Source organism: Calonectris borealis, chromosome 8, assembly GCF_964195595.1.
Source record: "Calonectris borealis chromosome 8, bCalBor7.hap1.2, whole genome shotgun sequence".
Lineage (NCBI taxonomy): Eukaryota > Metazoa > Chordata > Aves > Procellariiformes > Procellariidae > Calonectris > Calonectris borealis.
This window is the reverse complement of record NC_134319.1, coordinates 3817169-3829196: the sequence shown is the minus strand read 5'-3', so window position 1 is coordinate 3829196 and position 12028 is coordinate 3817169. Positions and strand designations below refer to the sequence as shown.

Here is a 12028-nt window from a genome sequence, read left to right as displayed (position 1 = left end):
AATCAGCATTGTTATGAAGCACTTCTTTTCTGGCTGTATCATATTTTCCAAGGCCCGTATTAGGAAAAAATAACATGGTCCTAGTTTTGTTTCCTCTACGAGGTACTATTTTTCTCTCTTCCCCGCCTCAAAGGCAGGCCTGTTTGTCACTAATCGACCCAGAGCATGGCAGATGCTGCAGCCTTTCAAAAATGTTATTCCTTCTGGATGCCTTTTCAGTGTCCTTCTTATTCCTGCTATGTAGTTTAGAGGGGGAAAAAAATCACATTGCAACTTCGTCTACTTCTTTCTGAATGTCATCTATTGTTTTCTGAACTAAATAATGCCTTCATATTTAGATTTGAATAAACTCCTCTTTCTGGTGTTAAGAGAGATCTGCTGAAGTCAAGAATAATGGCTAATCTGAATGTATTTATTAACTTAACGATGATTTTAATGGTCCACTTTTCAGTTTGTGTCTGATTTACAACAGAACTTTTTCCTATAATCTAATTTCTCTCTGGTTTCAGAGTACTTTCACTAGCTGTGAGCTTTGGAATAGAAAATATTTTCCTTTTCTTTTTTTTGCAAACCAACAGAAAGGCGTTTTTAATATATGGTTAGGTTTTTTTCAGTTTTATATTAATATTTGGTTTCCTTTAAATTTCCTGTAGTATAGAATAACTGAAACTACTTATGTCTGTGCATGGGCGCAAGAAAACAGTCATATTATCTGTAGTCTCCAAGACACTGACAGCAATGTTAGCAGCCTACTTGTGCTGGCTGTATTTAGGACTCTCTACTTTGATTCTTCCAGACTCCACTTCTAATGTTTTGCATTTTACCAGTAACATTACTTAGAGAAAACTTCTGTAGGGCCAGAGCACTGACTATGAAGGGCTTTTGACTGTCAAAATAGCAGTCAAGGCCATAGCTCCATTTCAGATGTTGCTGTAGGCTTGTTTACTGTTTTGGTTCCCTCTCCTAAAGACAAGTGACAGAGCATCAAAACTTATCTTCATCTCCATCAGCATCTTTTGGAGCAAGAGAGTTGGAAAGCATTTAATGAGCTTAATGAGTTGGCTAATGGAGGGAGGTGTCTGTGATAAGAAAGGAGATAGCTGTCCATCGATTTCTCTTCCAGTGAAAAGTGAAATTAGGTACGGCCATAATTTTGGCCTGCTTTTAATATAGATGCTTCCAAAGCTGATATTTGGCAAGCATTTGATTAAACTTCTCTTTTGTTCACTCTCTTAAGAAATGTTTTCCAATTTCCCGGTCCATTTTTTGCTGTTGGCAGTGACACTACCCCTCTTGATTTCATCACTTTAACAGACTTTACTCTGATCATCTTCTTTTTTATCTCATTGGGCTGTATCTGCTTACTGAAAACAAACAACTTTATGTATTTTAATTTATCCCTTGCAGTCCCAGATCTAGGTGCTTGATTGTTTTCCTCTTTGGTATCGCCACTATCTTTAGTGTGTCCTGTTTGAACTCTGTCTTGCAGTTTTGATTTTTACTTGTCAGAGTAGAGTTGCAGAGACATACTGAGGCCAGCTTTGTGGAGACCTTTTTCCATATACTTCTCCAGTGTAAGGTCAGATCATATTGTAATCTTAGCTAGTGCCTTTTATGGTTTTTTGGTAATTGTAGTTAAGTGGAGGGTTTGGAGAACAGGTCATGTTGTTATGTGCTTCTCTTTTCAAGTATTATTTGTTATGAGAAGTGGTCTTATCAGTTCAAGAATAAAACATTTACAAATGAATACTCTCCCTTCCTCTGTTAGGTCTTAAAAATAATTTTGTTGAATGCGGACTAATGAGTCTTTTGCTTCCCATTGCCTTAGACAACCTGGAGGCTTCCAGCGTTCTTTGCAGTTTGGTGGCATTCAAATCTGAACAGGATCATATCAAGCTTGTTAAGCTGATGTGTGTAAGATTGACTTTTGGAATGGTTTTTCGGTTTGGGATCTAGCATAAAAACAAACAATAAGCTCAAACACCTACCTAGTCTTCCATATTTGCATTTAAGTAGGCAACTGCTTCTGTAGTAGAGATGTGTCTACTATGTATACATGTGGTTTCTTTCATTTCAGGGCATGGAACCTGTTTCTGTTTTGAGATCCCTTTCCTGCTGCCCCTCACTTCCTTAGTAGGTGGTAACAAGGAGAGATAAGCATCACTTTTTCTGACAGAAATGTGTGATGTGATAATACTGTATTTATACCAGGTTTTTTTGCTTCTTAACTGTCCAGTAGAAAGAGCTCAAGCAAGTGGATTCATGACAGTGTTTATCAGGACTAACATATGAAAGGGAAAGAAGAAATTCTGAGGGCATTCAGGGTTTCTGTTGTCTTATGGGATTGACCAGGAAGTTTGTTGTTACCAAGTAGAATCCAAAGGGAAATGGCCCCCGAGCAATCTAACGAAAACCTTTGTTTTCCATAAAAAATACCTCTGACAGGTATGTGGAGAAAGTATTAGGAAGGAATTTTAAAAGCAACTAATGACTTTGGGTGACACCTTATTTTCAGCAAATCTTGGGTATATCTCTTTTGCAAATATGATCCCTCCTAAAATAGAAAAATGAAAATCACTGCTCACTTCTGAAGATCTTAATTAACCTGTAATGGTACTGAGAAATTATGAGATTTTTTTTTACGGTCTTGTGCTTGCTTTATAGGATGATACCAACCTTTTTGAGACCTATGATGTTGAACTTATAAAAAAGAATGGGCAAAGCCTTGGGATAACAATTGTTGGATATGCTGGCACATGTGATGTAGGTGAGTTCTACAGGATTTAGTAAAGTCTAGGACAGGGGCTTCTCAAATACCTTTTATTTACTATGGGGAAAATGGATAGCGCTTCTTTGAAACAGTGTAACTTACAAAATCTATGAAGAAGATATTTGGAGAACTTGCTGCAAAGTGAAAGTCAGACACAAAAAATTTTAAAGAGTTGTAATTAGCTTAAAAACATAATTCCGACTTGACTGCCGGTCTGTGAATTTTACATGCTTATGTTGTTACTGTGCAAGACATTAAACTGTAACAGACAGTTACTGCATGTACAGACTCTAACACAGTCAGATTCCTGTCCACACTGTTCCTTACTTTTCCCCTCCAGGATATAGCACAATTCAGATAACGCATTTTAAGAAGAATTTCAAAAACAGAGTTTTGGATGTCCCCAGTTTGCATTAACTTTTGAATGGCATCTTCAGTATGTACAAAATAGATCAACATGCAACTTCCCTTTGTTTAGTAAATTGTAGGAGTGGAAATGATCCGTCAGATTAACTAATCCATTCCTCTGCTAGGCAGGAGATGCAGAAAATCTTAGCTGTGCGTGATGTGTATGCCACCTTCACAAGATGATGTACTTGTCTTCAGCAGATGGCTGTTTCAGTGTCTAAACTCTGGAAACAGATTAAAATACCTGTGCTAGGATATGGTGACATGGCATCGGTTGTTTTTTTTTTCTAAATCCTCTTTAAATTAGAGCTGTTAACTCATCTTTCAAATATTGGTTCCACAAATAATAATATCTTTAAAATTGACTCAACTGAATATCTGGTTTTACACAAAGGGGTAGTGCTTTTTATCCCCTCCCCTTCCTTGTGGCACTCAAGAAAGTATTCTGGGAACGTGATGCAGCTGGGGTTGCTCTCCAGCCCTCTTCATTCCCCAGAGATCCTCTTGTGTTGCTGGTCAGGAATCCCAGGCCAGCGCAGTGAGCACTGGGAACTGGGTTGGGGAGGAGCATGTGTCAGGCAATGGGAAAAGGTGGGTTTGAAGCACCGGTAGAGGGGTTTTGCTGAGCATGGACAAAGCATGTCGGGCAGGTGTCTGAGGAAGGTTAGTGTTCAGAAAAGGATGGATGAAGTGTCAAGGTTCGCTAGAATTAAAGATCAGCATCTCATATTTTGCGGGAGTTTGTGGAAGGGAAGGGTTACTGTTTCAACTGATGATTGGATTTTTTACTGTTTTGCTTTGTTTTTATTTCCTTGTTCTAATTAGAAGTTAGAATTAATAATCAAACGTCAAACATGACAAAGGACAGCTTTTCTGATTTCCATGTTTCTTTTTTTTTAAAAAAAAGAAAAAACCTTTTTCATTAAGATTTAAAGTACTAAACTCTTTAGCTGTAAGATGATTGAAGTCCTGATCAAAGTACTTAAGCACATACTTTACTTTTAGCTTAGGTAGTCCTATTGAAATCAAATGCAGCATGGATTTAAGTGATTGTGGTTTAAAGCCTGGGTAAGCACAAGGATGAATTCATGGAGGAGGTGGCCTTTTGTGAGCCATTTTAAGGAAAAAATTTTGAGATCAGTGTACAGGTGTTTGTATCGGTGCTGTTTTTTCCATCAGAGATCCTCAGTCGTTCTGTGTCAAGCTGTGTGAGTGGTAACGTGCAAATATTGGTGGTTTACAGAATTATAGCTTTGTGGACAGAAGTAGTGTGTGAAAAAGGCTGTAATTAAAAATCTTAACAAGAAAAGAAACAAATTAGATTAATGTAGTGACTTGTTTCTCTTCCTTCCCTCCCGCTGCCAACAGAACCTTCAGGGATTTTTGTGAAAAATATAATACCTGGTAGTGCTGCTGACCACAATGGCCAAATTCATGTTCATGACAAAATTGTTGCTGTAAGTAAAATAGTGTGCTTATATATTGTTGTAGAACTAATACTTCATTACACATCTCAGTGTTAAAAGAACAAAGTAGTAAAGACTTTCTAAAATTAATTAAACCTTTTCCGCTTTGCAGAGGAAATAATTTGGTGGTTCATATTTGTTTAGGTAGATTTGTAACAGAAATGAGCTTTGGCTTGCTGTGATTAAAATATTATTTTATATTCAAAGAAGTAGTAAATAGTAGTTAACTATGAAAGAGGCAAGCATTTGGATTAAAATGTTTCAGAGTGGAGAATCTTGGCTTTTGGCCCGAAGTAAAGATGAGCAGCATTAGCTTCTATTTGAATTGAATGGGATTTGAGGATGGTTAAGATCTTGCAAGATGTAGCACACTGTTTATGGACCTTAATGACTGTGTAGCATAGTGTGGATACAATCAAAATGTTAATAGTCACAATTTAGGTTTAAAAACCCAAGCTTTATGTGTAGAAAAATTAAAAACCATTGAATAACAGTGAATTGAATAATAGCCAATTTTGCATTCACATACAAGCAGGAATGAATTACACAGTCTTTTTGTTTTAAGAGATAATATTTATAGAGATATGATTTTAAATTACTTTAAATGTGTGCTATGCCAGACTTTCCAAAGTCAGCCTCTCCTTTGTGAGAGCAAAAATTGATACAGCCTTGTGCTTTTGTCTGCAGCTTTGCAGGAGAAGCCCCTATTGATGCATGATCTAACAGTGAGGTGAACAGAGTATTTTGGGTGTAAATGAAAACATCTGAATTGATGTAAGAATTGGGCTGTTCAGAGTGGATTATACCAACAGTTGTGTGTATAGGTTTGCATGGGGCATGTTAGAAATCCATGAGAAGACTAACAGTGATAATGAACTGAACAGAGTTCTAGGCTGACTACTTTTGCTGGGAAGCTTCATCCATAATACTCCTCAAACTGTTTTTTTTAAGCAAAAAAATTGTAGGGGGAAATCAGTGCATATTTATATCAGATTAGTAAATTCTGTTTTGTGGTTGCCTCATGAAGACAGAAGAAATTACTGTTGTGTTTCCTTTTAAAATGCATTTTGAAAATATTATCTAATTAGTGAAATGTAACTGATTTAATGAGATTGTTTTGCAAATATTACTGTCTTGGGTGAATAACCCTATAATTTCTGCACAAAATAATGTTTATGTTGCTTATGTATGGTACAGCCTAAGAATGTAATGTGATTACTATTATATGATACCATTTTCTTGTTTTAGGTTGATGGAGTTAATATACAGGATTATACCAACCAAGAAGTGGTAGAGGCATTGCGTAACACAGGACAGGCTGTACGCCTTACCTTACTTAGAAGGAAACCTTCTACTATTTTTTCAGAAAGACCTTCAGATAGAGGTAATCCTTTTTTTTTTTTCTTTTTTCTTTTCCCTTTTTTAGCAACTGATTTTATTTTTCACTCAATTTACAGTTACCTAATTTAATAATTAGGACTAGATGCCACATGATCCTAGATTTTGTAAGGGCACACTGTAGAAAATGAGATACTTAAGGAGGAATGGAAAGAAACAGAAATGAGGGGTTCAGGAAAGTTGAGTGCAAAACTCCTGTGTAGCCCAAAAAAAAAAAAAAAAAAAAAAAAAAAGAGTAGTTAGTGAGGCAGTGTTACTATTTCACATATTTTGCAGCATATGATTTTTCTTTTTTCATCTGTTTTCACAGTGCAGCCAACTGTTCCAACCTTTGTGTCACCTGGAGCTGTAGGGACTGAAACTAGTGTGGACATTAAGAATGAGGAGAACCAAGAACAGAAGGATAATCTTCAAAATGAAAAGATGCAGAGTCTATATAAAACAGGTGGATAGGAAATCTTGCAGTGTCTCTTCTGAGTCTTTGGAATTGTCTTTAATCCATTTTCAATACTGATGGGCTGTCATGGCTTACTCCATCTTTAGTTTTTGCTCTGTAATGCTTTTTATTCAGGTCCCTCTGAAGTAAAGCTCTACCTGTTGGATCTGTCAACTCTTCCACCCCGCCCTATCCCCAAAATGTAGCACTGTCCACAGGTTTGCCGAGAGTGCATTCTGTGTCATCATGGAGGTCACTGATGAAGATACTGGATAATATTAGTCCCTGTAGCTATTGATCTTCTCTCATAACTGGCTGTCAAGCCATTGGTTAGTGCTGCCTTTGATCCCAGTGGTCCATCTGGTTTTCAGCCTATTTAGCAGTCATCAAACTCATGCTTCCTTAGTTTCCAAATGAGAATTCTAATGTAAATGGTGTCAAAAGCTGCGGTAAAGTTGAGGTGTATTACACTCTTCATCCACATAGCTATGTTGGCAGTCAGATTGGTCAGTTATTTGGCAAATCTATATTAACTGTTCCTGATTTGCCTTCTTATAATTTATGTCTTCAGAAATGAATTCCAAGAGGAAGTATCTCATGATCTCCCCAGGGCCGAAGGTGAGACTGACTGGCCTATAATTCTCTGGATTTTCCTCCTTGCATAAAGTTTGCCCTTTCCCAGTCATTAGTGATCCCCCTTTGATTGCCATGTTTTGTTTTGGGTTGTTTTTTGTAGATTATAGACAGTGCAGGTGCAGCCCTTTCAGTAGCCTGGAATGAATCTCATAAGCTCTATAGAGCTGAATGCCTCCAGCTCACCGATTTCTCTTTTTAGCCCTGATCCTGCTCTGATGACCTGAGGTGTTCTGCCTGCAATCTTTTCCTGACAGAGAAGATTTGTTCATCCTCCTCTGGTGCCAGGGCCCTGAATCAGATTGCTAGGTGAACAGCATCAAGAGATGGAACTCTTGGGAGTTCACATCTACTTCCTGATCCAGCGTTACCTCAGTCATTTCTATCTTCTTGCCCTCACAGGTCTTAGGCTCCTACATCTGCAGAGTCTTTTCAAAATATTCTGTTGATTTCTCATCATCTCTAATGCCCATTTGTTGCAGTTTCCTCTTTTGGCACTGCAGTAACTTCATCAGAACTCACCTTCCGAGCTGCTTGACTTGGCATCCTAACAACCTGTGACCTGTGCTGCAGCATCCTCCCTCAGGAGTTTTGACTGAGTAGGGCTTGCTGAAGGACCAGAGGTGGCTGCAGCAGCAGGGACAGGGGATCATGTCTTGTGACATGTCTCCATTTGTAGGTCATTTTCCACAAAATGAGACAGATGCCATTTCCGTGAACATCTGTCTCACCTGTGTGCCACCTGCCATGTAACTGCCTTGCTCCTGTTTGCTTGACCTGCTTATAGTGCTCCTGGTCACTGACGTTTCCTGGAGTGCAGAGAAGTAGGAAGCCTAGCACCAGCTACGTCCACCTCCTGTGAGATTCCCCACTTGGCAGTGAACCTCTCCTTGCTGCCTGCTCGTTCCCAGACGCAACTCGTTTACCTTGTGGTACTAATACCGTTGCATATTGCTTCCTCCCATGCTACTGTTGGAAACTAGAGTTCAGTCTTGAGACATGCAATTTCTGGCTTGCTTGTCCTGAGCTTACTGGCTGAACTGGAAATTGTTGACTGCACACCTGTGCAGGCAGATGAAAATCTCTGGTCTGGCAAAGGCATAATAGGCATAAAGACGTGATAGCTGGAATCAGAGCTGAACAGGAGTTCGAATTAGGCATGTGTTTTTAACAGAAAAGGCAATTGGACATAATCACAAAGGCATGGATTGCTTTGGTTTTTAGCTGACTTCTGAATCAAGGTTGGAGGTCTTTCCAGAAGGCGTGCTTCAATTCCCCTACAGATTTCTGGGCTCCTCTACAGGAACTTCTGGGTGAATTTCTACAGCTTGTGTTAAAGTCAGCATAAATTATCCTTATGCCTTGTAGTTTCTAAGATATGTAGATGTAATAGAGGATTCTAAATTATGGCTGTCAATGAATAACAATTTTGCTATGATTGTGGAAGATCTGTCAGTATTAAAGACAACCTGGAAACGAGAGAAATGTAGCAGTTCCTATGTTCCATTCTGTTTTAGTTTTCTGTCCAAGCCTTACAACCAGACATCCTTTGTTGTGACTTTTGCGTGTTCCCAGAAATAGGAAGCCAAAACAGAGGTGATTGAGTAGCTGAGATGTGAGGTTATAAAAGCATTGTTTTAGCTGTATGAATGGAAAAGCATATATTGATTTGTAGTTACAATGGACGAATAACTTAAGGACTTAGCAGTAGGATATATTTAGGGGCAGAAGAGCCAGGAGGATTTACACTCGCTATGACAGAGGCTAGAAAAGAGCAACACATGCTGTCTTGTGTCACTTACCCAGTCCTTTTCTACTGAAGTGAACGATATATCTGTAGTCAGTTCCTGATTACTCATGATTGGGTTATCTTGTGTCACAGGCTGCAGATGTCTGCCCTGATGCAAAGAGAACTAATACCTAGTGCTGTGCAAATATGGTATATCAATGCCAGGATCAGTTTATGCTGGGAACTAAAATTGCTTTTACCTGGCTTGAAGTTAAGAAACTCTGTTAGTCTCAAGGTGTATTATCTAGATATGCCTTAGTGATCCCTGTTCTGCTCATAATCAGCGTGGATCAAGCTGTGGTTTTGAGCCCTTTTCACAGCAGACCCAAACTGCTTTGATATGGATCCACTGCCTCTCCATAAATACTCCAAAGCCCTTAGTTTCAAAAGGAGTTTGTAACCAAGTTGTATGTATATGAGTGGCTCCCCTTCAATTCTAGCATTGTGTAAATCTCGTAATCCTCTTCCTTGGAACTCTGCAGAGTGTGGTGCAGATGCACCTGGGTCTGGCAAGGACTTCATTGCCTGGAATCCATAGCTGCCTGTTGGACCCATGCTGATTCCTTGCAGGGGCAGTGTGGTATATCTGCACTGCATTCCCCAGTGCATCATGTAGCAACTGTGCTATGAGATTTTTTTATTCTCCTATCTATCCAAGCTTCCCTTACCCTGGAGAATACAGGATAATGTGTTTATACGCACAGTGTGTCTTGGGATACCAAAATTTAAACACTGAAGTTATTGTTTCTTTGCAGTTGGATACTGCCCTTGATACTATCTAGCAGTGCTGGTCTTCCTTGGGCCAGCAGGGTAATGCAATGGGCATGGCTTTGAAACTGAGTAAGGAATCAGGAGCGCTTAATGCAATGGTAAGCAAGTATCATTGCTTGATTAAACTGGGGTTTTTCATAGTGAAAAACCACTTTAAGTTACAAGGCTCTGCAAAAGCTTTATGCAACTATAAAATGTGTGTGTGTATCTCTGTTAAAAAGTTGAAATACTTAGTTGCAAAGTTTATTCATACTGAAATACGATGTATAAGATTTCACCTTGGAATAGAATTTAATGGCCAAGTTTAAATTCCAAAGATAGGTGCTTATTTTGGACATGGTGAGGGGTACTTCATTATAATGGTGCTAAAGTAAATACTGCTAATTTAATGCTCTAACTAAACTCTGGAAATGCTTTTAGACGTTTAATGTAAAAGGTATGTATTATAAAATATGTATTACTTCCCTTTAAGCCCAGTTGTGTGAAATTCTTATTAAATTGTGTTTCCTGGAGAGGTATTAAATAGTAATTCTGGCCAGGCAAAACCGTGCTTAAGCAGTTCTGTTACAAAGGCAACATGGTTTAGGATGCAATGTGCACGAGGCCTGAAACTTTCTGCTAGCAGAGTAGAGGCAATTAACAGCTGCATCTGCAAGACTGCAGACTGGGCAGAACTGCTTTCTTTTGCCTTGCAGCAGTACTCAAAACCCAAAGATATGATGATGCTAGTCAGGCACTTACAGACGGCTGGGAAAAATATTCAACAGTAGGGCAGATAAAGGTAGTGCATTAATGAAGTGCACTAGAGCACAGTACGCATCCTTGTATAGTAAGTTTGTGAAACCAGGAGGAAATTGTGAGAAGAGAAGATCCCAATTTTGAAGATGCCAGCAATTTTGACCAGGAAAGATGATTTTTACAATACACTTGTGATTTATTCTTGACGCTTGCTAATTAGAAACGAAAAACTGTGTGGAAGTACAGGCAGAAGGACAGACTAAATATGTTGAAAGTTGTTGCTAATGAAAGCTGTCCCTGCGAAGTGTTTTCATTTCTGAAGATGTGGTACGTATCTCAGGTCATGAGAAGTCCAGCTGGATGAGACACTAGAAAGAAACTTCCTATTAGCTGCCATGTGGAAAAAGCTGTTTGGGGAAAAAGGAGCATTTTAAGTGAATTGGGTGATACCATTGGAATTGAATGTATTTAATCCAAATCCTTCCAGCCAACATTTCCACAGTTCTGAGGAAGTTGAAGAAAAGACTTCAAAGTGTGTTTGAAAGAAAGAAAAGGGGAAACTTCAAATGGAGACATGCATCAGCACCTGCTCTGAACAACTCATAGATTTTAGTAATGTGTTTTGGAAGTGACAAAAAAATCTGTATTCAGCCAACTGAACACAGCTTACAGTTACTGAACTGAGCTTTGTAGCTTGACCCTAAGATTCATTACTCCTGGTGAACCTTGAAATCTATATTTGGCTGCACAGGGGATTGCAGGTGCTTAGGTCCTGTGTGTTCATGCTATAACTTCGTAATAGCAGAAAAAAAGACTAAAGAATTTCTGTCCCTATGTATTTCTGCAAATAGGAGGAGTAGAAAAATGCACTGGCGTTCTATTTTTGCTACAGCTGGGAAGAAAAGATAGTGATCAGCCTGTACTTGATAACAAGGCTCGCAAAGAAGACTTCCCCTTAGAAACGTAAATTAAATTTAAATGGAAGAAAAACCCCTTAACTCACAGATGAGAATTTTGGGACAATTTGTCTTTCTTTTTTTTTAAGGAGATAATTTATTTCAGAGAGAACTGTGGTCTGTGTTTACAAACCCAAGTTTTTGTTCTTGGTGGGGTTTCTTTTTGGTGGCAGAAAATAGTTATCTGAATTGCTGGAATCCTTGACTGTCAGTATGCTCCTTGAGCCTATAGATTAAAGATGCTCTGGATATTTCCAAGTGGAATCTCCAGTGTTAGGTTCTGAGGCGTGTGGTTTCTCAGTGCAGATTAGACAGAATTTGCCTATCTGGCATGACAGAAAGTGAGTGGAAGAGTGATGGGTTATGTTGTTGTATAAGTTAACTTAAATCTTTGTTTATAATGAATGGAAAACTTCAAAGTTATGGAATGATGTAATGAGGATTGTATTGCAAAGCTCATGTTTTATCTTTGCAGTCTACAAAGGTGTTGAAAGCAAAGGCAGCTTGACATCGCATTTGTGTTGGCTTTTGCTAGTAGGTAGGCTCTGAGCTTCTCTTGGTGTCTTCAAAATTCCCCCCTTGAGGTATTTTACTTGCTAGTTTGTGTGCAAAATGTGAGGTTGTGATTTACATTCTAAATTTTAGTACGACACATCAGCAATA

The 12028-nt window shown here is 38.7% G+C and overlaps 1 protein-coding gene across 6 annotated transcripts in view; it reads left to right on the top strand.

Annotated features, from left to right (window-relative positions):
- PATJ (PATJ crumbs cell polarity complex component) overlaps positions 1-12028 on the top strand; it is a 161067-nt gene that overhangs the window by 19458 nt on the left and 129581 nt on the right. For all 6 annotated transcript variants that reach the window (XM_075155627.1, XM_075155628.1, XM_075155626.1 and 3 more), the window contains 4 exons: positions 2665-2767; positions 4547-4635; positions 5893-6028; positions 6353-6487. In XM_075155627.1, coding sequence (XP_075011728.1) covers positions 2665-2767; positions 4547-4635; positions 5893-6028; positions 6353-6487 — 463 coding nt within the window. The remainder of the gene's footprint in view (positions 1-2664; positions 2768-4546; positions 4636-5892; positions 6029-6352; positions 6488-12028) is intronic.